This window comes from Amphibalanus amphitrite, unplaced genomic scaffold (assembly GCF_019059575.1).
Source record: "Amphibalanus amphitrite isolate SeventyFive unplaced genomic scaffold, NRLGWU_Aamphi_draft 000391F_arrow, whole genome shotgun sequence".
In the NCBI taxonomy this organism is placed as follows: domain Eukaryota; kingdom Metazoa; phylum Arthropoda; class Thecostraca; order Balanomorpha; family Balanidae; genus Amphibalanus; species Amphibalanus amphitrite.
Genome location: NW_024881885.1, coordinates 355,097 through 382,384, shown reverse-complemented (window position 1 = coordinate 382,384; position 27,288 = coordinate 355,097). Strand labels below are relative to the sequence as shown.

General features: G+C 56.3%; 1 protein-coding gene across 4 annotated transcripts in view; it reads right to left on the bottom strand.

Annotated features, from left to right (window-relative positions):
* Positions 1–605: 605 nt before the first annotated feature.
* LOC122390312 (rho GTPase-activating protein 20-like) overlaps positions 606–27,288 on the bottom strand; it is a 186,139-nt gene continuing 159,456 nt past the window's right edge. For 3 of the 4 annotated variants that reach the window (XM_043383092.1, XM_043383093.1, XM_043383094.1), the window contains 10 exons: positions 24,222–24,323; positions 20,198–20,404; positions 13,055–13,269; positions 8,194–8,317; positions 5,437–5,714; positions 4,888–5,110; positions 4,330–4,443; positions 3,873–4,030; positions 3,182–3,504; positions 606–2,782 (listed from right to left, as the gene is read on the bottom strand). In XM_043383092.1, coding sequence (XP_043239027.1) covers positions 1,110–2,782; positions 3,182–3,504; positions 3,873–4,030; positions 4,330–4,443; positions 4,888–5,110; positions 5,437–5,714; positions 8,194–8,317; positions 13,055–13,269; positions 20,198–20,404; positions 24,222–24,323 — 3,417 coding nt within the window. In that variant the 3' untranslated portion in view covers positions 606–1,109. Of the gene's footprint in view, positions 2,783–3,181; positions 3,505–3,872; positions 4,031–4,329; positions 4,444–4,887; positions 5,111–5,436; positions 5,715–8,193; positions 8,318–13,054; positions 13,270–20,197; positions 20,405–24,221; positions 24,324–26,181; positions 26,326–27,288 lie in introns of those variants that run through there. The other variant, XM_043383095.1, reaches the window with a different exon arrangement.

The following is a 27,288-nucleotide window of genomic DNA, read 5'->3' as shown; positions in this document are numbered from 1 at the left end:
CTTACCTTGTCGTCGGGAGGGACTAATGGAGGCCAGAGGCCTATTGGACCTTGGACCCGATCTCGTCGAGCTCATGCGGGCGGTATATTCTGCTCGGACTCAGTTAGTGGCAGGGATATCGTTCGTACATATGTCTCGACCAGTGTTTGTCGAGGAGGTTCACGAACCCGTTCAGAGTCGGAGCGAGGACTACCTCGGCCGGCAGTGTGCTCCAGTCGTTGACCGCACGTATGTACATACGCTCCAATGAGAAGACTTTGTCCGTTCACTAACAGATACAGATACCTCATTGGACGCTGCTTATGTCCGCCAGATTTGTCCGCGCCTGGCGCCTGACGTTCAGTCGTGCTTTAATAATAGCTGCCTGACGGCTTACCGAGGAAACGACGCCTGTCTTCTTATTCCATTAAAGTTGAATGCAGTGAGAAAATAATAGTGTACAAATAACATATCAATTTTCGGTAGGCTATCACATAGCCGGGTATATCCCGTATACGGTGCCTCCTTGACTGTAATCTCTACAACTACGAGTCAGAGTGTATAGTATACCATCCAGCCATCCAGGTCGTGTCGTGCCCATCCCAAGTGCTCAGCAAAGCTATCCATTAATGTTCTTTCTTTGTATTCCATCACATATAACATAATTCATCTCAATGCATATAGTAAAGAGAACACACGCGCATACGTTCATGTAACGGATCCTGTTGAAAGTCGCGACACACAGCGAAGTAACGATTGTCACTTAAAACACGTAAAATGAAGTCCGCATATCTCATATGACGGACTTGCGGTGCCGTCTCGGACGAGCAAGTCCAGCCTGTCACTTGAGCACCGTTAAAGGACATGAAGAGTATTAGCAAGCGCAAGTATTTACACATACACTGTCAATACACAGATGGGAACCATTGACGATGATTGGCCGTGAAAAATACAGACGCCGTGGAGGATGCTCACTCCGGGCGGTCACAGGCACACAATTCGTCACACGGCCAAATAACAACGGTCATAACACACAGTCGGCACACATAGTCACAGACACAGCCGCCCGCGGGTCACAGGCACCTCTCTGACTTAGATTGTGCCCGCGGGTGGCGGCACCAGTCACCCCGTCACACGTACGACTCTTCCCCGTCGTTTGAGCTGGCCGCCGACACCGTCCTGCCGAGGGGCGCCAGCCGCGGCGGCGGCAGCGAGGCGTAAATATCCCCCGGAGAGGAGGAGCCCGAGCCGCCGGAGCCGCCCGCTCTGCGCAGCGGCGGGTGGCGGTAGCGCGCCTGCTCGCCGCTCGAGCCGTCACCGCTGAACAGTTCACGGAGACGCGACACGGACCAGCCCACGTCGGCGTCGGCCCAGGACTCCGCGGCGTCACCCGGCCGCGGGCAGCGCGGAGTCGCCTCGATCTCCACCAGGGTAACGTGCGGTCGGCGGCGCCGCTCCTCCGGCTCCGCGCGACTATCCACCTCAGTCTGAGTCTCCGCCTCACGCCGGGACGCCCGCCGCTGCGGTCTGCACGCGCGCGGAGCAGTCGAGTCGGAGTCACCGATCTGAATGACGGTCCGAGTCGACGGCTGGTCCGGTCCCCTCCGGCCGGTGTCGGGTCGTCGCGTCGGCGAGCGCTGTTTGGGCGGCAGCGGCGGCGCCGGACCGCCCCCGCCGGAGACAGTCCGTACAGGAGAGGCATACACCATCTCCGGCGCCGCCGTCTGCTGCGCGTAGATCCGCAGACTCTCCTCATACAGCTGCTTAGCGCGGTTGGAGAGGATGGTCTGCTCCCGCAGCACCTGTTCGGGCAGCGCGTAGATGGCAGACCGGCCGTTAGAGGGTGTCAGTCGCTGCCGGCGGCTCAGCGTAGCATCGTAACTGGGCGGCGTCTCCACGCAACTCCCGCTCCGAGACGAACTGACGCTGCTGCCTCGGACGAACCTCGCGTCTGCCCGAGGGTCAGCGCGAGACTCGACAGCGCCGTACGTCCGCTCCCAGAGGTCGTTAGCCAGCGAGCAGTCCTTGCTTCGCGAGTTGGAGCGGGAAACGTGCGGCGTCGAGTCGTCGTCAGACAAAGTCGACGAGTCGTAAGACCGGTCAGCGTCGTCAATGTGCGGCGTCGAGCGGCTGCGGGCCCAGGCGGAGGACGGCGCCGGCGGGGTGTCCCGAGGCGGCGCCGGGGCCAGGCGCGCGTCCCGCCGCTGTGCCAGGTGGTGGGCCGATCGAGACCTCACCATCGGCGGGGAGCGGGACGGCGACGGGCGAGACTCCGGCTCCGGTGTCGGCCGCGCCGGCTCGCGCGGCCCGCACATCTTCACCAGGCTCTCCTCGGAGGCACTGCGGCGCAGAGAGCTCTTAGGGTCGAAGCCGGGCCTTCCTGATCGCCGCGCCGGGTGGTGCTGCCGCGTCCAATCCTGCCGTTTAAAGTTGGACGGCGTGTGGCGCGGCGGCGGCGGCCGGGCGTACACCGCCTCGGGGCTCTCGCGGGACACGCTCGGCCGGCGCGGGGACGCGTAGATGGTGCTGCCGTCTACCGGCCGGTGTCGGTAGCTGTTGTCCGAGCCGCGGCCGCTCGAGCACGCGCTGTGCTCGCTCTTCTCCACACTCTGACCGGACGAGGTGCTGGCTGATTCCTCCTCATCGTCCAGCGCGTACAGCTGAGTGTCTGAGAGCGTCAGACCCGAGTCGCGGCTCAGGTTCGTCACGGCCATCTTGTCCTTGCGCGGGAGGGGCTCGTTTTCTCCCAGCAGCTCGCGCTCCAGGCTGTCGATGGAGGAGTCGTCCCGGCGCACACCACCACCTGAAACAAATGAAACGCCCCACGTCAGATCGAATACGAAATCACCAGCAGGTCTTGTTCCGTTCCACATGGTTTGTTTGAAAGTCGAGAGTCACAATGGTCACCTGCTTTCTATGCACTCTAAGCGCTTCGAAAGTGAGTGAGCTGTAAACATCCGAACACAAACAGCGGCTATCGAGATTTTTAAGGCCTGACGAAATACCATGGCACGTAATTTACCGGACCACGCTAATGGAACCGAGCGGCAGTAAACTCCGAAACAACCGCCGGCCACCCATAAACGTACACATCACAAAGAAAAACCTCCTTAGCGTCCCAGCTCGCCACTACACAAAAGTGCACAAAACCTGGCGGAGCACCGTCAGTGGCCACTGGCCACCACCCTGCCTGTCCACTCACCACTGGCCAGTCCGTCCGAGTCCTCTCCACTGTCTGTGCGCGCCGCCCGTCCCGGTGGAGGACCCAGCAGGCGGAGGCACTCGCTGCCGAAAATGGCGTCACAGCGCTCAATGAGCAGCGCCACGACGGCCGGCAGCCTCTTGGCGCTGTCGGAGGCCAGCGCCTGCGTGGGGCAGGCCGGAGTTAGCAGCGAGGGCCCCACGCAGACGGCAACGTTAGCGGCTGACATCAGGTTGTGGTGACTACGGCGCGCCACGTGGTGCAGCACGCAGAGGAAATGGCACAGCAGAGTCACGTTGGCTGCCGGTAGCCGCGAGCACAGCCTGTGGAGAGGAGAGGGGGACGGGTCAGACACCGGGTCAGGTCGGCCCGCGCGGCCGCGACACGTGGCGCGCCATTTTTGCGCGCCCAATCAGGCGCCGCGCGCCACTCGACGGCGGCGTTTTGGCGCCGTTTTTGTGACGTCGCGTTAGCATGAGAATAGGACGCGCTCTGCGGCGATTGTTGTCGTGTGAGAGGCGTGACACCAATACATGACCCCGCCGCGCAGGTGGACGGGGCCAGTGCCTACCGCAGCGCAAGGCAACCTCACACAGAGAGCCACAGAAATACTAAATTAGCCGCGTCATGAACCTTGGTATTCGCTTCAAGACTCGGACCCGCCCCGGTCAAATAGCCAAGCCATACTCACTCTCTGATGCGGATGATTTTGTCGTGCTCGTCCTCAATGTCGGCCACCTCTCTCCACTCGTCGTAAAGCTCAGAGCCGAGCAGAGGGTCGGGTAGCGAGCGCAGGAAATCCTTGGTCAGACCGGCTACCGCGTAAATATTCACCGATTCCATGTCCACCTGGCGAGCAGAGTGACATGACGTCAGCATCACGTCAGTTGTAGGCTGGTAGAATACCAGACACGAGAGGCAAAGGGGCCATCAGTCCTGTCCTATGCATAAACGGTGTACATTTATGTACGCGATGGGATCAGGAAATGTCCTTAGCATTGACATTCATTCTACCGCCTGCTGGTGTTCGCACCACAGGTAATACGTGTCTCTCGTGGGTAATTACAAGACTAACAGGTGCCTGTTCACTTGCTCAGCGTTTGGCGGTCACAAAAGGACGTTTCACGTCAGTAGATTAGATGACTCACCTCCAATCCGCTGTCGAGTTTCTCCTTGATTTCCTTCACAACCCTGGCGTTGGCAGACTTGCGAAAAATACCCACGGTGTACGGGCCCTTCCTGAAGAGCTGAACGAGCATAGCCTGAGGGAAAACGGAGGTCCACGATAAATATTGAGAACAGGGCAATCACACGGGTGCTACGTCAAGAGCGTGGAAACCAGGCTTGGAGATCGACTGGCGTATGATCACGACGGCTAACCAAATGACCAACAATGAGTGGCTAACTCGGTCATCAAATACGAGGTGTCCAATTACATTTAATACGCTGTATTAAAGCATAGAAAAATTGCATACAATTCCCACTGGCCAGTTGCAATTCCGCCTTGTTATTATCCGCTTTCAAGTTTCAGCAAGGCCGCATCCTGATAGCGTGGGCACCCAGTGCTACATGTTTAATCCGTCGGCCAGCTCAGAAATAAATGCCGTGGTTTTCCTTCGGCATCTCTCAGCGGCCTGTCCCACAACTCCCCAGGGCCTGGGGCCTCAGGGTTGATCCGCTCTGAGGTGGCTCCCTCTCAAACTCACCAGGACAGGCGGCGGCAGGGTGTCGTTTTGGCAGAGCGTGCTCAGAGGCTGACCGAACAGCATCGGCGAGCCGCACACGCTGAAAGGAGCGTCCACGCAGTCCGGCTTGCTGTTGGTGCGCCGGAACACGTTGTGGATGCGGATCGGGGACTTCTTGGAGAGCTTCTTCTTCTTGGCGGGGTCCGGTGAGGGTGAGAGGGCGCGGAGGTCGGACCGCACCGGCCTGAGGGGCACACCGGGAAAAGATGTGAGCACACCGTCCCAGGAAACCACATACACACGTAGTTTACCTGTCTGCAAACATCGGCACGTCAATTAGCTAATGCTATCAAAAACCGCTTGTTGTATGCAAGGTAAGATCCCGTCTGCTAAGAACATCTCCTCTACACAAAGCACAAGCAGTTCCTCAACCAACAGAGCAGACCACTTTCCGCTACATCAGATCTCATCGGGATTCCTCTCGTTGCCTTTCCCATACGCTCCAGCCATCTCTAAGTCGCACTGGATCCTCCCCTCTATCCCCAACTACCGCCACGCTGAATAACCCACCTGAGTATGAACTGGCAGCCGGCCGTCGGGCTGGTGCTGTAGATGTTATTGCAGTGGTCCATCTCCGCCCTCTCCTCGGCAGCCGCCTCTCGCAGCGCGTGCAGCTGGATGGCGGCCGGCAGCTCGTGGCCGATGAGCGGGTACGGGGGCTCGTCGGCGGCCGGCCGCGCCCACAGCTGGTACTCGGCAGCCACGGCCGACGGTAGGTCCAGCGAGGACAGCGCGCTGCGCACACAGTCGCGAGCAGTGGCCGACGAGCCGGCCGTCACCGTCTTACCCTGGGGGTGGAAGGACGCACAAGGGTCAGGGCACAGTCCGTAGTACCTGCATAGTTTCAGACGTGTATATGTCTGCGACAACGCAGCAGCTCGCGTCGGTCACGAAGTCTGTCTATATCAAGAGGGATGTCTGTCTTGTTAGCCGGTTAGCCCACACAGTCGTGTGCGGTCGGTGCAAACGGGTCCATTGCACGTGCTGTGAGGGCCCCACGACCTTCCTCGGCCGTCTGAGCAGCCATGTTTATCAAAATATAATCTGGCATTGTAATTTTCATGCATCCGCGACTGGCACGCGAGTGTCGGTACTGCAGCGGAGGCGTCGGTCTGGGCTGCAGAAGGCATGGCTACTATCCAATGCCGGCAGTATAATAGGGTCTGACAGGCTCAGTGATAGACCGACAGGCTAGGTAGTGTCACAGGTGTCCCAAACTGGGTCAGGAGATGTCACAGTCAGTCTACTCTACGTACTGGCATCGAAGCCCTCTGTCAAGACTCATATGAACATTCGGTGTCTTTTCATTCGGAATATTCGATGAAGATTGTCGAGATATTCTCTCGGCGGCCCAAAGGAGCTCATAAAAATCGAGCTTTAACTTCAATTCTGCTAAATCCCGCGGCACACGCAACCAGGGACAGTGCTTATTGAGTTAAATGCTCTCCCGTTTTTTGATACTGCATCTAGAGGCTTACATAACTAAATCTCTGTGTGAAAGTTACGTTATGACGTTCATGGAGAAGCCAGACATAAAAATGGTCGGATATTAGAGCGAACGACCAATTGCGGTTGAAAAGCTACGGAACGAAAACGTTCAAGCGGTGCCGAAGCATAAACAATGCCACATGTGCTTTTACGTTTATTATCTGACACTATATCAGTCATGCGTCAAACGTTTAAACTAATACCAACAACTTTCAATCAAAATAATATCCGCACGCAAGTAAAGAGTTACAGCACAACAATGCAGACCATTACTTAATATTTTGAAAGCAATTCGATATCCTTCTTTCCAATGGATAATTTTGAAACGGGCAATAATTAGGTGAGGTCGTTCACACTCCACACGGGCCTTGAGAGCAGACCCCAGAAAGGCATTGAATGCTTCGACAGAGAGAACGTCCCTACCAAGCCTGCCATCAGCACCGCGAGGTCGATCTGTATTACACGTCTCTGCGCGTACCCCCTTGTCGATAGCGCTGCAGCGAGCGGTCTGTGCCAGGCCGACGCTCGCTGACCCATCATTTACACGTTGTTAGCGTTCCAGCGTGGCGCTCAGCTCTGCAGATGCAGGTGCGAACTATCCACGCCGCTAATTCACCTCTGAACCAACGCACCTGCATGCTAACGGACGGTTAATGCGACTTCAGCAAAGCGCCGGGACCTCAGAGCACGCCGACTCCTTATTAACGCCAATATCGAATGGCTTTATAGCTGATTGATGGTCTCAAACCGACTACGCTTGAGAATGCAGATCAGTGCTTCCCTTACGAAAGACTGGGAACGTTCAACGCGCTAAAGACTGCGTATGAATTTGGCAAAGTGCGATGATTTTCACACGGTGCAAATTAAGTGCTCCACTTAATGAGTAGGCCCGTTTGCTAATTATGTGGTCCCAGATAACGGAAGATTTCCTACTGCACGTGTATGCGTGCATTTTTTCGTGCAGCAGTTTCAACATCAGTAGACTTCGTCGTGGGCGACGGGCGTGCATCAGATAGGATGGCGCAGCTACCCGGACTGGGTCAGAACTGACGGCCGAATTAGCAACGATATTGTCAAACATGGTAATCCCTCCCACGTGCTTTCGATACACCTGACCGTCAACGTTTTCCTTCGTCGTATCGGTGCTGACCACAGTCATGAAAATGCCGCGACATTGACGTGACCCAGTGATAACTCAATCCAGTTGAAAGCAGTAATAATCCAGCTATACAGTATCGCGGCAATGGAGACTGCAATAAGGCACATAATACTACCACCAAGCGACTGCATTTCATCACAGAAAGCTACCACCAAAAGACTGCGATGTAACACATAGCGGAACACCAGAGATCTGTTGGCCGTCCGCTTGGGGGTGGATCATTGGCCTATCCACCTCCGGGTGAGGTGTTCGCTTCCACCCTCCGGCCAAAATTATAGCACCGTGTGATACAAAAACAGCCCAAATCAATCGCCCACTCAGTCCAAGCAGACCAGCTCTCCGCGTTAATGACAAACGAGCTCCAATTATCGGTCTAATCATCGGGGCAGGCTGAAGTCGCCGGATGACATTTGCATAAATAATGGATTCGGCTGCGTCGGCCGCGTCTGGGGATGATCCCCGAGTCGCTGTCAGTGACCGGAGCCGGAGTCGGGGGTGGCGCGGCGCGGCGGGCGCCGGGCGCCGGGCGCCGGACGGTGGCGCCGCAGCGGGGCCGGCGGCAGACGGGAGGCGCCGGGGACCGGGGAGGACGGGAAGGGTGCTCACTGCTCGGTACTCACCAGGTCAGAGTTACTGCCCGGGTCGCGGTACAGCACGTGGATCGCCGTCGCCTTGGCCTCGTGCTCCCTCTCTGCGGCAATCAGTTGGCTGAGCTTGTTGTACCAGAGGTCGCGCGCCGGGCCACTGGAATAAAGAAAGGAAAACACGTTAGCGAATGGTATGAACGACGGATGGAAGCATTATGTACAATTGAACGTTAACAGTTTTGCACGTCAATTAGTAACAGTAGGTATGCGGTTGTGTGACATTGTGCTACTGAAATATCTAAACAGTCACACGTTGAGGTGACATTGGTGTATTTATAGACCCAGATAGCGCAATACGACACCCATGGATAATCGATATCTAATGATCCGCGTAATTTTCTTGTTTTCCTTCGTCCCTCTGGTGCATGTCCCCACAAACAGCCGTGGGAAAAACAACCACACACACAAGCATTTCAGTCCACAACATGGCTAATGAAAAACACTGCAAGCACGATAACCAATGTCTTAGGCTATCCCAAAACACATGTTCATCGCGAAGCCTGCATCGCTCGCGCCAGTTTCCCTTCGGCGAATGCATTTACCTTACAACTACCGAGAGCGGGGGCCCGATGGCCGGTCTCCTCACACAGATACAGCTGCGGCCGCCATCGCACTCGTCACCGCCGGCCGGCGCCGGGCCCGGCACGGAGGTCGCGCACCCCATCCCCGACACACGCACACGCAGACTGGCGCGGCGGCCGGTCGGCAGGTCAGCTCCCTGCTCTGCCCCGTCCCCTCCGTCCCTCTCCCGGCGTGCCAGGAGCGGCCGGCGAGCAGGAGCCGGCGGCGCCCCTCCATTCAGCGCGCCGGCCCCGGGCGCCCGATCGGTCGCCAAAACAGCGGCGCGCGGACAAATGGTGGACGGCCGGCCGGGCGGACGGACCTGCCCCGCGGCCGGCGGCGGCGCGGCGCGCAGCAGGGGGAAGTCAGCGCCGCGGGTACCTGTCGGGAGGAGTCCGGTGACGGCGCCGATCGCTGATGACACAGGAGCGGGCGCCGCGGAGGGGGAGGCGAGACAACTCCCGGCACCAAACAGGGAAGGGCGCCCACTGCACACCTGTGGCCCGGCTCACGGGAGGGATACAGGGGCGCGCGGAGGCAGGGCTATTGTGGCCGCTCCCGGGCGCGCATGACGGTCGGAGAGTTGGCGGCGGCTCACCGGCTCCTCTAGCCGGATACCGTGTCGGAATTGGCTCCACCTGACCCTCAGTGCTCACGATATCAGCCCGTTAGCCGTCTGATCCCGCGCCGCCCAGCCGCCCCTGATGACGCACGTTCGTTGTTAGCGCGAGAGTGACGCGCGTGGGTTCGACCCACCTCGTCTGTCGGCGAATTCCCGGCGTGAAGATTGCGGCAATTATGGCGTACAGGAGCCTACCGACGGCCGTGAGCGCGGCGTTCGCGGCGCGCGGTAATTTGACTCCATCTCCACCCACAGTGGACTCGACATCGCCCCAGGGAAGCGGTCTTCCCCGCCGCGGCGCGGGCATGCTCGGACTCTCAGACCGCAGCTATTAGTGGACACCGCTCCAAGACGCCGACGCCAATAGGGCGGTGTGGAGAAGGAGCCCTCCTCTAGTCCATTGCGCTGAAGAATGGAGGCCACTAATGGGAAGAGGGCCGGTCGTATAAACACGGGCGGCGAGGAGCGCGGCTGGCTATTATTTCGCGGCCAATTAGGAGTCACGGGTCGGCGAGCTGGGCGGGGCGGGCTCGTCAGTGACCAAGGTCAGTGGCGTCAACGGTCGCCGCAGTGCGGTAGGACAGGGACGGACGGCGGTGACGGGCATGGATGGCGGTGACGAGGGTGGAAGCGGACAGTGTTTGACAACAGTTGGGCTGCTGAATGGTGCGCTAGATAGCTTTCCAAGACGGTGGGATTTGATGCAGAGCATTCCAATCCCTACCCGCATTGACTCTCGTCAAGCGCTCACATTATGACAGATAGACATCATTACAATGTGAGGGCTGTTGAAGGCTGGCCCGTCATTTCCACACCATATCTGACTGAGAGTGATATCAGCCAGTCGCCACCAGCGGGCCGGCACACTGTTGTGACGCCTGTGAGAGGCAGCTATCTGCAACCCCATCGCCTGGCGCAACCCAGCCGGCCCTCACCGGCCGCGGCGGAACCGAGACGGTTGGCATGGGCAAGCATGACTGGACCAGGCGTCGGCGGCTTGCGGCGACACAGCTGCGCAACCGTCCTGGCCGAGCCGCCACAGACGCAACGTCTGCCCTCGGCCTCCCCGCGGGCGTCGCGCGCCACGCGTTCCCCGGGCGCGTCAGGAGGGCGGCGCGTTTCCTGAGAGTGGCCGATGGTCACTCGACGGTTCGCGTCGGTGGCGTAACTCACTGTATTTTCTCATAGCACGGTGTCAGGTGACTGAGGTCTCTCAGTCGAGCGGGGAAAGCAAGGTCGGGAGGAGGAGGTAGGAGCTGAAGCCGTCCGCTTGTCAGGAGTGCCGGCAGAGTTCAGTCGGTTCGCGAACTCCGAGCTACAAGACTGTCGCGGTCGCAAAGGGTTTCAGTAACGACGCAGCAGTAGCTGACACAGCGAACTCGGCACACTCGGAGCGGATGACGCGGGCTCAGTCGGCGACCAATAGGTGTCCGACCAATAGGCGAATTTTAGTGGCCGGACCTGCGTCAGGGTCGCTCCAAGGTTACAGTGGGACCGACTCGACTCGACTGTGGTATGGTATGTTTTATCGAGTCCGATCGCGGTTCCAGCTCCGAGGAGAGCTCGCTGTTCAGGGTCGATGCCGGAGTGGCCGTCCGTCTCTTCGAGCCGCCGCGGTCACACCCCGTGGCACGTGAAATCCTCTTGGCGTGATTGAGTGCCTCCGTAGGTGCCCATTGGTCATGTTGCACTCAGCCTCCTCGATCATGATCAATAACTCCAAATGGCAAAAACGCTTAACGGCTCACAGCCCGCCCACTCGACATGACAAGCGGTTCTGCAGGGAAAAGCGCCGGCGCTAAAAACACCATGAGCATAAGTGCTTCGTTTTTAGACGACAATCTATCGCCCTGTTGAGGACTGCAAGTAACGTGTGTCGCAGCCGGCGATAACCTCATTTGTTTTCCCGGCACAGCGACCTCATTTTTGTGGCTTGATGAGGCGAGGAGACGCCTCCCTTGTTCTTTGGCGGTCCGTGAAGGCCCGCTTTCTGCGCCGGCCGGCGGGGGGTGGATGGGGTGGGGTGGGGTGGGGTGGGTGTTAGTAGGACAGACAGGCCGGACACGGACCAGACGCTCCCCTTACTGCGCTGAGAGTCACATCACATCAGCTTAAAGGTAGTGTGCCAGCTTTTTTGGACCATATGGAGTTAATGACCCGGATAAGGAGAACCGAATTTTTAGAACTTATCCATACCTTCAAAACTCATGGAAACGTCTTAAATTCTTCAAATTTTGAGTACCCCAGTGCGAAATTCGCCCCGACGGGTTGTCGGTCGTACCCCAACCACATTTCACACCACTATGAACAATAAATGCACACACTAAAATCGCTATTACCGATAGGCTCATCCAATCAAGTTTCGATAAACCCGTTCATCATCATCTCCTGCAGTTTCGAACACGCCTGTTAGGTGGCTTCTGATGCTCGTCGAGGTCGAAATTTCCTAATACGCGTGGTGCGTCGGGCCGCGCGCTCTGACTTCGGCCAATAAAAATGCGTCAGCTGATCAGTGTCCTTTCTGCCACTTGCGTGTGGTGAAATGGGGTCATAACTTAAGAGACGGCTGTTTCATATCAATTATTTCACATAAAATCATATTTCAAACCATAAATTAATGTTCGACAGCCAAATTAAAGAAACAATAACAATACAGGCTTACAGTTTAAGTTCAACATTGTGTTGTCTACGATTAGACAGCTGATAACTCGTTCCCGTACGTCGTAACTCTAAAATGACCTTTGCTTATTGTCACATGTGCGCCGCATTCGCGATTGTTGCCGACGCCTGTTTGCAGGTCAGCCCACTACAGTTGTTATACATATCGAAAAACCGATAAACTTTTAGGCAAAAAAGGCACTATTCCAGGCCCATTTTTGATTTTTTCTTGCGGTATTAGGTAAAAACAGAAGCTTCTTATCCTAGGAAAAATAAAATGGGAAATCATTGGAAGGTGGCACACTACCTTTAAAGTCGCCAGACATCACAATATAACATTTAATTTTTGGAACATTTCTAAGGCTGAGCAGAAATATGAGTTACTTCAGAACAGCGATCACATATCAAAGCGACACATTTCTGTGCAAACATGAACCTTGTCTTGTGTGTGCTTTTCGTCATACAAGCAAAAATTTTGTTTGGCGACTTATCAATGAAAGAGTCACCGGAATCCTCCGTTAAGCCTCCTGAATATTTCATGGGCCGGCACTCTTCTGTCCTCCCGGTACCGGTTGCAACCAGCTCCGATGACATCACTGGAGGGCCGGGGAGGGCGCTCAGCGGCCCGTGTCGCGCAGTGGTGACCGCCGCGGGACCGCGACCTCACCCCGTGAACACGACGGCGGCGGCCACCGTCGGCGGTCAGCCACCGACGCTCGGCACCGACACACTTTCTCCGCCGGTGCGGTCACTCCGGCGGACGGCGGCACGCGACTACCGACCAATTATCTCACCGCACGCTGGCCAGAGTTTTTCCCAAATGAGCGCCGCTCGAAAGTGCGATACCGTCTCTATGCCGCAGGCCATGAAACGCACAATGGCGCGGCAGTTAGAGCCGGGTGGAGTTTCATTGCCCGCGGCTCCATCATAACCTGCGACTTCCATTCAATTTCAATGTATTTACTAGGTAATATGACTTCATCCAGGACTCACCTGAAGGTGACAACGACGTTAGTAGTGGGCCAGCCGATGACGAAGGAGGTGGCCGGGTCCTTGGCCACCTCGGCTACGTCGTCCAAACAGCCGGCCAGCCACATCTCCGACAGGCGCACCTTCTCCTTCAGCTTGAAGTTGCCGCCGGAGCGCGCCTTGGCCACCAGCAGCATGTCGGTGAAGAGAAACAGGTGCCGGTCCTGCGACTGCGCGCCCTGAGGACACAAAACACGGACGTTATCTCCAGCGAACCTCGGTCAACGAGGGAAGACACATTGCAGATAATCAGTTATGCAACAGAGGTGAGAATCAATAAAGTAAGACCAAAACAAAGCGGGACACTGGCGGTTTTATCAGCACAATGGACGATGGGAGCACCGCGTCGCTGCAGCCGGTCGTAGCTACAGGACGCGATTGCGCCATCTTCTCCATCTGACACTGCACAGCACGGCAAACACGGATCTTTGATCAGGCAAACAGCGCCGTAAATACGGTGCGCCGCCGGGGCGTCGGCGGGCCGTTAATCCGCTCTGCAGCCGGCAGACACGGCTTCTGTTGTCTCACACGGCGCATCTACAAACGCCGCTGACGTATCGGCCCGGCCGTGGCATCAGGTACGAGCAGAGGGTGAGGCAAGACAAGAAGACGTGACGGAACGGACGGAGGGGGAAGATGGCGGAGGACGGTACGAGAGAAGACGGCAGCGAATGAGAGAGCACGAGATGAGACGGAGAAAGGGGAAGATGGGAGAGGATAGACAGGACATGAGAAGACGGGGAAAAGGGAGCGAGACAAAAAGAATCGGGCAAATGGGAAGAAAGAGGACTAATGCAGCAAGCCAAGCGCAAGTCACATGTTTCCAAGCACCGTCTTTCAGATGAGCACCGAGATACGCTGCAGTATTTTCCAATCAGAGGGGTCATCGTGGTCAGCCATCGCGCGGCGACGAACATTAGCCGCTAATGGGTAACTAATGGTCCATGGGGCGTGACTGGCGAGAAGAACAGAGGAGGGGCGCGCCGCGAAAACCACCTGATAAGCCGACATCGCCGGAGAGGGAGCATGTCATCGGTGACTGTGTTTGCTGTGGCAGTGAACAGGTGCCCCAGGTGGGACCAGGTGTTGGCAGATGTTGCTACGTCTTCCCAGCTGTTGCTAGACACGGCAGGCGGTCGATAGACGTGGACGCCCCAGCCCTCTCCGGCCACCGCCCAGTCAGCCGCTCCCTGCGACCTTCGATCCAGCCCAGCTGATGCAAATCACCCATCTAAGAGCCATCGCCGCCTTATCGCTGTCAGAGTTCGGTAATTAGCACCAGTACGTGATCAGCAAAGAAATGCTGGGCTCGTTCCAATCACGAACGAAGTTTCATCATTTGAAACACAACACTCCAGCGATGCGCAGTGTTGAAAGGTGACTACGACATTTAGAGGCAATACTAACATTCTTCAAGCATCATTGCAAAACCCGCTTCTCAGATTTCGAAACCCGCGTCGTTATCTCTGGATGAAAGACGCGTTTAAACGGTCACATATTTCTCTACTGCATTGTATACACCCACTCACAGCCCGGACATCCTTACTACATCTCTGTCGGGCCGACGCACTCGGGTCGCCGGCCGAGAAACAAACACGATGGTGCGCAGGACACGCCCCGTCGTGCCGTACGTCAGCCTCCGGGTCGGCGTAGATGCGGGGTCGACCGGTCACCGAACGCGCCGCGCTCCTCCGCCGCGCACAAGGCGGAGTTTTTGCGCGTCGCAACATCTCACGCCGGCGCCGGCAGCAGCATGACGCGACCCGATGCCGACCTCTGAGGCGCGCGCCGCCGCGCAGCGTCCCAACGACCTACACCGACCTACAACGCCCCGCGCCGGCGCGCGCACTCGACTTTTTCGGCGCGGTCCGGCGCGCCCGACGCCGCCGAGTCAACCGAAAAGGAGTTGGTCAATTACTGGGCGCGGAATGCGCGAATCCGGTCGGCCGTTTGGGCGACGCCGGCGGCTGGTGGGGAGCGTTTTTGTGACTGACAAGGAGGCTCCAAGGGGCATCCATAGCGTCCGACACACTTGAGTGGACTCGACAAGATCAATGGACCTCAGGCGGACGTGACACGCTGGTCTGAAGGCCCACGGCGAATGGAAAACAAAGCACCTACACAGCATGCCATCTCGAGTATCTTCATGGCAACATATACAACATCGCGAGTATCTTCATGGTAGCATACATCCGTCAGTTTAAAACCATATTAGCTGTTAGATACTCTTCTTTCCATGCGAGACAGCGATCGGGACGGAACGGTTCCCTCACGGGAGGGTATCTCGACGCGAGCTGAGCGTCACCCCAAACCACAAGCGACAGGTTCGTGTGCGGGGACGAGGGCAGATGATGAGGGGACCGGTGACACGCGACGGGTGATAACATCACCCTGGGTACGCCGCCAGACTGGATAATAACCCCGAGGACCGGGGAACAGGTAAGGAGGACTGACCCAAGCGGGACGTCTATCGGGGAGAGCCAGCTCTTGAGCCAAGGGAAGGATGGATTTGAAAGGATGATGTTCGATCAACGGCGATTTAGGTGAGTCTTTTTGCTTATCAAGAAAACCATGAAATTGCTGACACTATTTCCAACGCTGGCTTTGCCCATTGTTCATTTACCATGAGTAATTCATTCCAGCGGTCATATCCACAGCATTGCCCGATCATTGAGTGGTTTGATGATAAAATAAAGCCTCAAATCGGATCGTCTTCATCAGTTCCATCCTTCAAGGAAGCTCAGATGAGAATGAGATTCATTTAAGTATTAGAACAAGAAGTCACGTTACATTTATACGGCATAGTTCATTTTCTATATTCTGACGAAGCAGCCCAAATACCCACAGCCTTCCTCAAATCATGTTCAGAATTTAAGCACTGCAACTGTAACTAAATGAAATATTATCTGCAAGACTTCCAGCTACGCTACATAACATGATCGCAGGAAAAGAAGATCACTCGCACCATTCTTTGGATACGATCAGTAGCCTCGCCTGCTCGAATATCCTCCTGAAAACGGGGCTAATTCACAGGAATGCAGGATAACCTGCCGAATTTCCCGACAGACGCTACACCGTACACAGCGCGGCGGTCCATCGGTCTCAGGAACTGACACGCCGCGAAGACTAACGATGTCTGTCACATACGACGCATATTAGAGCATCATGTCGCCTCTACCACCAAAACCAAGAGTATAACACCTCTGAATGTAGATCATTAGCGTCCGGTCGCATTGAATATGCCGCCGCAAAAGACCTTGGCATGGCTTTCTGTCCTAAGCCGGCCGTCGCATTTCGGCGCCGTATAAATCCTTAAGGAGGCCGTCCCGTGCTCTGTAAAGGATTATACGCAAACACGGCCGGGTCTTTGTGAAACTATCTCATCTCCCTCAGCGAGCGAGACGAGCTGATCTCTCATCTTTGAGCTCACCAGATACCAAGCCGACGAGGAAGCAGCGTTGAAGGCGAGGGGCTATATTTAACCGTCTCTGTCTCTTATCGATAGCAGTGATGAAACGGAACTGTTCACTGATACGATTATGCTAATAAATCAGCACGGTACTGAATTTAGACTAGGCGGGCTATACTAAGTCGACGCTCTTCATATATAGAAGTAACCGGGCGATCAGAAAGAACACCGTGTCTTCATTACCCAGCAAAATAGTTAGTTTGGATAGCTCCGAATTCGCTGACACCCATCGGTCGTTCAAGGTTCAGTCAGGGTCGTAACGAGATGAGCGTCTTTCCTCTCAGTCCGACCGGAGCGGCGGCCTCCGCGGGACAGGCCGGCAGACAGGTTCGGCGGCTAATAGGCGATACGGCGGTTACATTAATGTTCGAGCAATTAGTCACAGCATTCATCATGGGCCGACACAATGGGTCGATGGACTCTGGCTCAGCTGATGCTAATTCGACATACCACTGAGGCCCAGCTCGGGGAGTTGAGGGCACGGGATCAGCAACTGCGCTGCTGATGTATGACATCATGACCGCAGAAACTTGCACTGACGTTATGAACTCACTGAACGAAGTTCTTCCAACCCACTGATGCCGTCACGCAAGCTTCCGTCGATTTCGGCAGTCCGTGTTGGCAGCCGGAACCAGGGGCCTCTTCTCCTACCCCGGCCGAGCTGAGCGCGCCTGCCGTCTGCATTCGCGAACGGCTCAGCCCCGCGCGACCCACTTGCCACCTCCGTTCGGGGAACTGCGCTCCACAGGAGCAGCCCGCGCCCGAGAGCAGGGCGGCGCCCACCCGAGTCTCCCCGCACCACGAGAGCCCGGCTCAGATACCAGCCGTTCAACTACTTTACATCAGCGCTCGCTCTGCAGCCGCGCTATCTGAAACTGTCCGATCGGATTCCGTGCGCGCCTGTGATGCCGCTGTCTGGTTCCGAGCGGCCGCTCCGCCCGGCGCGGCGATCGGGCGGTGAGAGCTGCCCGTGACCCGGTCGGTGCCTGGTCAGACGGCCGGCCGGACCGTCGGGATATCCTGGTAGACACTTGAGCTGCTGGAGAACGATGTAGGCCGAGAGGGACACGACACGCGCCACTGCCGGCCACCGACACCCTGCCTCGATTACCTGACGCGCGCAAGACAAAAGCGGCGCGGGTGGCAGTCATTAAAGTGAGACGAGGTAGCCGGCGGGTCATGCGAGGCTATTGTGGTTCTGAAAGGGTCGCGGTCAGCTCGGTCAACTCAGGCGGCCTGGCCAGAGGCTGGGCGTGTCCCACCGGGAAAGCACGAAGAGTTGGAAGTCTTGGTCGCCGAGCATAGTCACGGCGAACCACTTACGGAGATCATCCGGGCGATCTAGTCGGGTGGCTGGATCACTGGACCGCCCCTGACCACTTTCGGCCGGTCTACTGGCGAACTATCCGACCTGAAAGCTTCGAACCTCTCCCTGTGCGGCGGTGCGTGGCTCAAGCCCACCCAGCTCGCTCTAACTATATAGCGCCAGGTACCGGTGATCCGACTGACGGCCGGGGAGAGACGCGTGGGGTCGGATCGGCGGCTCGCGCAGATCATCACTTCACGCCTCAGTGCACACAGCGGACAGAACAGAACGACGTGAGCCGATCACAGACCATAAAGCCGCCCTGCCCTGGTGGAATGCTTCTGTTATTTGCGGCCGTTAGAGAAAACAAAGTGTGATTTATACATCAAGAGACTGTTGGTTTTACCAGAATCGTTCAACAAATTAGCCTATAGGTACATTAATTTGACCTGTTGGCTACTTAAATTCATCAGAGTACTTGGCATGACAGCTTGACGATGATTATCGATGGCTTTAAGATAGAGTAGAGATCCTTATACTTGTTATATCCTTATACGTTAGCCTTCACCGTATTCACTTAGTATAGCAGCAGACCTACTAAAACTGTACTGCTGTAGAAAGTGTGTTTCATTCCTCTTAGTAGATTTAGCTGCGAGCTCGACTGCAGACTAATGACCTACTCTCTAACTGTGTAGTCGGAAATCTCGGGGCCCTGTCCTCTCGTCCTCGGCACTGATGATTGAAGAGCAGAGCGCGTTGATTTATGTCACGCATCACCGCGTCGGGAAAAGGCTCGAAACGGGCAGATACGCTGGGCCTCCGCTAGACTACAAAGGGCGTCCAGTGAGGCAATCCAGAGACCAACAACTCCAATATCATTCACTTGGACTGAGTCACAGTCAATCACCCAGCCAATATTCTACATTCCAAGAAGACGGTTATAACTAGCCAATGTTCACAACATGCTACCAAAAACTTGCTCAGCTTCATCATAATCGAACGATATCTAACCAGGTAAGGAGGTCCCGAGAACGGGTTATCGGTCAGACTCGCAAAGCGTTTTACATGGGCGATCATTCAAACACCAACTAGCACGCATCGTAGCCAGATGGCTGATGTAGGTACACCCGATTAAAACTTAAAAGCGAAAATACCGGACGAACAGTTGGGAAATTACCCCGATCGATCCATGTACCGTTTACCAATTCGGCTGCACCAGACCTCTCGTAGACGGAGACTGAGCAGCTCTAACAAGACGGGCCAATTGTACCGCTAGATGATCGTCCACTCCACTATCTCTCCTGAGCAGCCAATACCACCACCACCCGTCCTGACCGATCACCCTCCCTTTGCGCCGCGCCGTACGGTTACGAGTCCAGACAGTCACTCGTGGTCACTTCTGCTAACGGGGAAGGACAAACCCCGAGAGAAAAACCGACTCATTATACCAGGAGACCTCCGTTAGCCCCACCGCACCCTCCCATCGGTTGTCCTCGGTGGCAGGTACACGCCGTACTAGGATAGATGGCCACTGGAGATAACGAGTAACAGACACGACTCACTCCGTCCTCCGTACGTACCTGCCCCGGCGCGGGTCGTGTTTCGGTGGCGGGCACGGTAATGCATAAACCTGACCCAAGTGAGTCATTTAGACGTCCCACAGGAGCTTAATTCAGCACACCAAGTGACCACATGAGTGCCATATTCGCGACACGTTAATCCGGGTATCAGCCGTGGGCCCATGACAGTCAGTAGCGGCTAATGCCGCCGCGAGTTACGTGCGGCGTACAGGTTGGCGGATGACGGGGTAGGTTGGAAGGTCGGGTATGCTCATAGCGCGCGGCCTTCACGAGCGGCCTTCGTAATTGGACTGGTGGGTTCGTTAATCGTGGCAGAATGCGCCGGCTGTTTTGTGAGTATCGCTCGCAATCTATGCTAGACCGCAAAACGTTATCGAGACAAAGTTGGCACATTGACTCAACGGCGTGAAAGCGGCTCACTTGCAATCAGTGACATCCTGTGGGCGCCGAATCTAAGTACTGCGCTATGGGCCCAAGCACAAGCCTGTGTTGTCCTTGACAACACCGATAGCACAGGGCTGTATGACCCCTTTCAAAAGCAGTGCAGTGCGGTTTTCAACTGCAAACAGCAAACAATACGCCATCTGCTCTAACCCAATTCCTAGCCGAACGAGTACCTAATGGCCGTTGTCACCCAAAGTTGCACCGGCTTTTCCCATAACTGAATTGGCCGTATGCAGAGCTTGGCGAGCCGCACCGATAGTCCGGCTGTGTATACTCTAAGCTGCGCCAGTCCTACCAGCTGTACTCACCACGGTGAACTGGACGGCGGTCTCCATGACGAACTGGCGGCGCGTTGGCGCGTCGGTGACGTCACCCGGCGGCTCGCTGTTCTCCTTGTCGTCGTCGGTACCGGCGGGAGACCGTTCGGCCGACGAGGGGCGCTGCGCCTTGGCCGAGAGCGCGCGCTGTAGTCGGCTCGTCGGCGCAGACCGCTTCCGGATCAAGCCCTTCATCCTCTGTGGCAGGGGAGGGCAGTGGTTAGATCAGGTCGGGCCAGGTAACGATAAAAGAGAAGAGTAAGTAAAGCAGACACAAGACAAGACATTCAAACGCGTAAAACTCTGGTAGGCCGAAAAACAAAGTTGGTAAAAAAAGGATAAAGGAGAGAGCACGGACAGCCGCGGGGCGCAATACAGAAGAAATCCGTCGGGGAGTGAGTGAGAGTGAGAGTGAATGTTCGGAGGAGCTGTTACGGGTGAAGTGCTTCCATCGCGAGCTCTAATCGCAGCAATTTGCGCTCTTAGTGAGAGCCGGGAGACCAGTAAAAGCGTCGAGTCCGAGTCCGGTCGTTCTCACCAGCCAAAACTAGTGACAAAAACAGCCGTTGGTTTCAAATATCTCCTGTTGGTATGTCACGCGGTAGGTCTCAGTGACATCATTCTGACTCCAGTGCTATATCGGAGACGGCTGTGGGAACATCAAGGAATCCATTAGCACCCCCTCGTCTGGGGAATATGCCGCCCCCGTTATAGAGCTGACTGAGACCAGATGGGAGAGGAATGTGATCGGATGACGGCGCCCGGTGGTCGCGACGACGACGACGCGGCAGGGTGACAGAAGGGGTGGGTGAGACGGGCGGGGGTGGCGCAACGTCAGCTCATCGTGTGTGAGAGAGGCCGGGCCCGGAGAAAAGTCACGGTCCCGAAAAAAGATGAAGTTGTGCTGACGCGGATTATCGACAAATGAGAGATCATCTAAAAGGCGTAGGGAGAATAAGATCAGGAATCCGGAATGCAGGAAGGCATGTAGCTAGTTATACATCACAGTTTACGTTGTGAGTAGGCAGTAACTGGTCATCAAACATTTTGAACTAGAGTTTTAAGCTCCAGAAGACAGTCGTAAGTAAGAAGCTAAAGCTGGTTGGCTATCTGATAATATAAGGACTCCCGTCCAGTGTTCTTATTCTACATCTCCTAGAATGATCGTTGGGCTATAACCATATCGGCACGCATGGTTGTCATTTATATTCGAGGCGGCTCCGTGTCTATAATTCCCTCCTCCCCGACGAGTTCACGGTATTCGTGTTATCATTAACCTGGAACAGGCAGCGTGCCAGACGGCAGCCGGCGGCGTCTCAATCTCAACCCTCGCCACTTAGTCCGGGAGCCGGGCACGCGACGCGCCGTCCCGCCGCCCGGCCGCCTGGCGTGCTGGGATGCCGAGCAACAGACCAACAAACCAGAGCCAATTGGGACCAAATCCGACACGCACCAAATCTAGGCGGCTCGACGCGGCGGCGGTCACACACCCACGGCCGGCCGTGTGTATGTGTGGAGCCGTGACCTCGGTGGAGGTCCGCTTAGGGCCCTTGCCGGCGCCGGCGGCTGCCCTCGGAGGCAGCCGGGGCAGCGCGTGCACCGTCCCAGCGGGTCTGCAGGCTGCGCCACGCTCAACAATCCCGACATCGGTGAGCAGTCTACCGCACGTGCCGCGAATCGGGGACTGCTCTAACCAGTCGACCTGGCCAATGGGTCATCACGGTTTCAGCCATGGAGCTAAATAAAGCCACATTGTTGAATGATGAGCGTGCAGCTGCCACTACAGGAAAACAATCGCAGATGACGCGCATGAATTTCCGATTATCACGCTCGGCACACCTGGTTCACGTTTGTAGTCGCCGTTTTCCGTTGCACCTTGAGACTGAGTTCGTCGAAACGGCTCACATCTGACGTCGACATCAAAGGCTGCGGCATGCGACCCGATCGACCTTGCGAGTTGGTCATATCGCAACTGCAGTCCACCGGCTGTCAACTTTCCGACTTAGTCACCGGAGCTCCTTCTGGGCGCGAGTTCCGTTGGCGCAATTACGACACCGCAGCGCGAGGACGGCGACGGCCGGATGTCGTATCGAGGGAGTGGTGGGAGGGGGGGGGGGGCACCTGGCGGGGACCGAAAAACAGCCGTGAGTCAGCTGAGAGAACAAGAGAGACAGCTGTTTGTCACCAGGAGATCTTCTCTCCTCCGGCGAGGCCTTGAAGGCCGAGGATGTGGCGACGGGTGTGGCGAGGGTGAGCGCGACAATATCAAGACGTGATGACTGAAAGCAGGAGCAACCGATATGAAAAGTGAAATGTGACAATAGTGCGGAAGGATAAGCAAAGAATGTTCTGAAGACTGGTGTTCTGAAGAAGGAGTCAAAGTAGGGCGCAGGTGCAGGTTCCAGGATGAATATGCGGAACATATGTCTTGTGGAAAGTACTGAATGGGGATTTGTGTCAAAGGAACCATTAGTCAACTGCGTAACTCAGTGATAGAACAAATTTGCTATCAATTTGATGGCAGGAAGAATACCGATACGGGCATTGTATCCGTCTTTTTTAGCTCTGCACCTACTGCATTGCATTCCAACAGTAGCAGTGCCCTACTTCGGACCATGAGAAATCCGACATATCCAGAAAAGAAAACAGTCCGACTGACACTCGTTAATGAGCGGAGGCACTGAACTGCCCATTACGACTGGCCGGACGAGGCGCGCGGCGCCGCACCGGCCCGTTTCAGGACCACAATCGCGCACATGATCTGTGCGCCGAAACTGGCGCTCTCATGACAAACAGTGCGCCGGTGTGGCCACGGAGAAAGCGTAGCCACGGCCGTGGTCACTGTCCCGGCGGCGCGTCCACCTGGTCAAAATGAAAGCGAACGGCGCCCGCTTCCGCCGCCGAGCCGGCCAGGCGTGTACGCAGACGGACGTGGGAGTGCGGCGGCGGCGTGGCCATACCGCGGCCGTACTGCGGCTGGACACAACCGCTTCACTTTCCATGAGACAAAAATAGGACTGACATGCCTACAACGTAAAGCAGCTTTGGGCCATAAATTATCAGAATTAACCATTGAAATATGCATTACTGAAAAACTGTTAGAAGCGACTACCTACCAGTTCTCGGCGTTCTCGAGGCCCGATATCAATCCCAAAGGAAAGGTAGTCTCGTAGTCCTAGCATCCCTCCCCCAAGCCCCTTATTCCAAGATTCTAATCCCAAGCTCCACCCGGCTCTGACAGCTCCCAGCGCGGCTCCGGCGGTCGAGGAGGCCGACCGAAGGGTGCTCGGTATGTGAGCTGGTTCACGCATGGCGGCTCTCGTCAAGGCTGCGGCGGCTGCTTGGCCCCGCTGACGGGCGGCCGATCGGCGGTCCGTCCTTTGTGGTGGCCGTTTGTGTTTTATTGCCTGCACCAAAACACGGCCGGCAGGCGCGGCTCACAGCGGGCGGAGAGCTTGCTGAAGGCGCGGTGTCTAAAGGCCGAGTGCTGAGGAAGATAGGATTGAGGGAGGCATAATAAAAACAGGTGAACAGATCAGGAGAGGTGATAAAAGATCGGGATGATCAGCATCATTCTCATGCACAAGAACTGCCGAAAGATTGCGTGTTATATTAGGAAACGGGTCAAGGATCAATGATATCGCTTATAGAGCTAAAATACCGCGTCACAGGAGCAGATACGGTTCGTTGCACCGACCAAGCGGATGCAAATTGCAGCCCAGCGCCGTCGCCGATCAACAGCACCGATCCATTTACCCCGTGTCACATGAGGCAGGCAGACATTGAGCGTGAAACCCACAACGAGGAAGGTAAATCAGCTGCGGACGTTTTATTCCGCACGGCCGGGTGGAAAAGCGACCTATCGTCGCTGCCTCCCGACACACCTCTGCAATGATTCACACGATGGTCGCTGTGTGAGTCGCACCGACTCAGCTCACAGCAGCCCGGCTCACAGTGAGTGTGTCCTGTTCCATTGTGTCACAGTGTGTGGACTGGAGTGTGTCGCGGTACTCGCCTGAGACGAAGGGTCGCGGCAGAATAGACCGAGGTCGTCCGATGGGAACAGCTCCTGGACACGTTCGAGCTCCGACTGACCGTTACCAGGGGTTGACAGCAGCTGTGGAAGGGCGGGGTCACGGTCAGGTCACAGGTCACAGCGAAGGGCGGGAGATGACGATGGTCGGTTCCAAGCAAAAGGTACCAAAGCATTAAATATCCCTATAACTTATAGCGATGTGAAACAGCGTGAGATAATAACATATTTTTATATCCGATAAAATAAGGTCGAAGTTGCATCGTACAACTAAATGTTAGCGAGCCTTAGTATGGTATTGGCGACACAATTACAAATACAGACAACAGATACGTAAAATGCGACAGACAGACGGCAACAGAGCCGTGATTACCGATATCACTACCATCCCATCGCAAGCAATCGAGTATGATACCCAACCCTTCCACCGGATCGAACTCCCAAACAGCATCCACAATGGTCGATTTCCCTCCACACCACGACACAAATACCCTCAGGTCAGCCGGCCGCCCTAGATCGCCCAGGCCGCCGTCGGGACGGCTATTGTTGACTGGGGCGAGGAGCGTGTCGGGTGCTGGTTGGACTATCGGTGGTCTGTGACGAACGGTGGATGATGCGTGTCGCGTGCCAGAGGTCGATATTTGTTGGAGTGGTGTTCACGTTTCACTGGCTTTTCATTACACAAGAGATGTTCATGACCTAATAAATATGCAACAATTTGAGAGATAAATCGAGCCCGTTTACGGATCATCTCTATAATGTAATTTCATATGTTCACACGTCACGGGTTTGCATGTCCCACAGTACTCTCCCACCAAGAAACCTCTGATATTATACCTCATTATCCACGGCTCGGTTCCTCGGCACCGGGGTGTGGCCACTGACCATGGCCGGCGCTAGCATATTCCACCAATAAAACCATAAATGCGGCGGTGAAAAGGTCCGCGTCGTGGGCTGTGAGCACCGACTGACAGGCGCCGCCATGCAGTCACCTGTTCGCTAGCCAAACCACCTGCTGAAGTCTCAAGGAGCGCGAAACTGTGGCCGAAACTGTGGTCCACAGTCCGTGAGCTGTGATTCGGCGCGATGTCGGTCGGCGCCCGTGAGACTGGGACCCGAGGTTCGAGTCACACCGGTCGGCACTGACTCTCGCTGTTGTGCCGTGAGAAGGCAGCCCTCCTCTGAGCGCCGCGCCCGTCCACACCGCTCGCCGGTAATGGGCGCGGATTTCGTCTCATTCGACTGCGGCCGGCCGCGGTTCGTTCCGCCAGTCGTACAGGAATCTCAAGGTGAGCCGACCGCGCTCACAGCGCGGCGCAGCTCTCGCCAATCACAATGGTGTGTCCATAAAAAGTGAAGGGGATAAAATGTGTCATTAGTTCTTGTCGCGTCTTAGTGGTTTTATGAGGCATTTGCCAATGTCTAGCAGGGGATGAGAGTAGGCTGTCACTACCAACACATTCGGTAGCTATTGGGTAGCCACTGCGTAAACGATGATGACGCAGAGCGCGTTTGTTTGCGTCGTTCCCTGCAGAGCGGCGCCCACAAAAGCTGATACATCAAACCCGCCGGCCGCACAGAAGCGGGTCGGCCCAATTGCACGTCGGGATGCGAGCAGCCCGATACCATCTAGTTAGATGAGAAGCGAGCGGGCGCCTTTTTGCACGCTCCGCCAAAGGTGATCGAACATGCAAACCAGACGAGCGTCGCCGCACCGAATCTTCACAATGCGCGAGCTATTACTGTAGACATTATCACATTGACAAGCTCAGTAACGCCCGATGAGACATCTATTGAAGATGACTCAGCGGCACGGTCGGGATGAAAGGCAGCCGTGACTCAAAGGCATCCTATTGAGTAATACAGGTGACTCGGGTGACTCGAGAGGGCGCAACTCGTGACTGGGTACAAACAGGTCGGGAAAACGCTACAGAATACTCACAAAAGGCCAAAGCCAGTGGGCCCACTCACATACGTGAGATAGGGCCCCGCATAAAGCGGTCACCATGACTCTTGTGCGGCCGGGTCAGACGGGGCGACGCCAGGTCACAGCGGGTCAGGTCGGGTCAGCCGACCTTAGAAGCGGCTCCTCCAGCTGTAGCGGTCACCTCTGACAGTTGCTCTGCTCACCAACGCACACACCGACACTGACCGTCCCATCACGAACGATATCACTGGCGCCAGGGACCACCGTTTTCCAATGTCACCACTATCTCCACTCGTTGATCAAAGATAAGCCACAGTCGATACGTCCAACACCATCCACTGATCCATCCCTCACTGGAACACCGTCACGGGGCGTCACACCGTCACATCACACCTCCCATCACATCGGGAGTCCCCTCGCTCTCCGTCCGCGCCCGTGTCCCGCCCGCCCGGACACCGCCGCCGCCCGGCGCGCCACACAGTCGGCCGCCGCTCCGACACTGTCGCCGCCGCGCCGGGACCGCCGCCGCCGATCGCCGTCACAGTCGCCCCGATTACTCACGAAGTGACGTCACGAACGGCGGCGGCCCGGTCTCCCGGGAACGGAGGCGCTTTCACGGCGGCGGCGGCGGCCACAGACCGGACGCGGCCGCCCCCGCCCCCGCCCAGACCGCCAGGGACACCAGTGCCCCGGGGCGCAGGTGTACCCGACAGGGGAGGATGGTATAGGTGAAGTGACACACTGGAGATGGAGGAATTCCTGATATCTCACCGAGAGCGGACGTCACGATGTAATGCTTATAAGGATTGCAATGTGGCGTCTGAAATGCATTGCATCGGTGGCATTCTCCATGGTTGCGACGGCTAGAATGTCGTCATATGTCTTGCAAGTGAAGTGCTTGAGCACCACTGCTGTGGACAATTTTGGTCTGACGGCATTGCAATGTCACTCAGTAGCGTCATATTGCATTCACAAGGCGGTTACCTAGTGTTCCACAGCAAACACTTGCCAGACTCAATTTGATCACAAATGGGAAGCTTGTTGTCCCTCACCTGTCTTTTCTGAACACATGACAAAGGATATCGTCCGTGGCCCGTGCCATGGTGGCTACCGTGTCTGGTG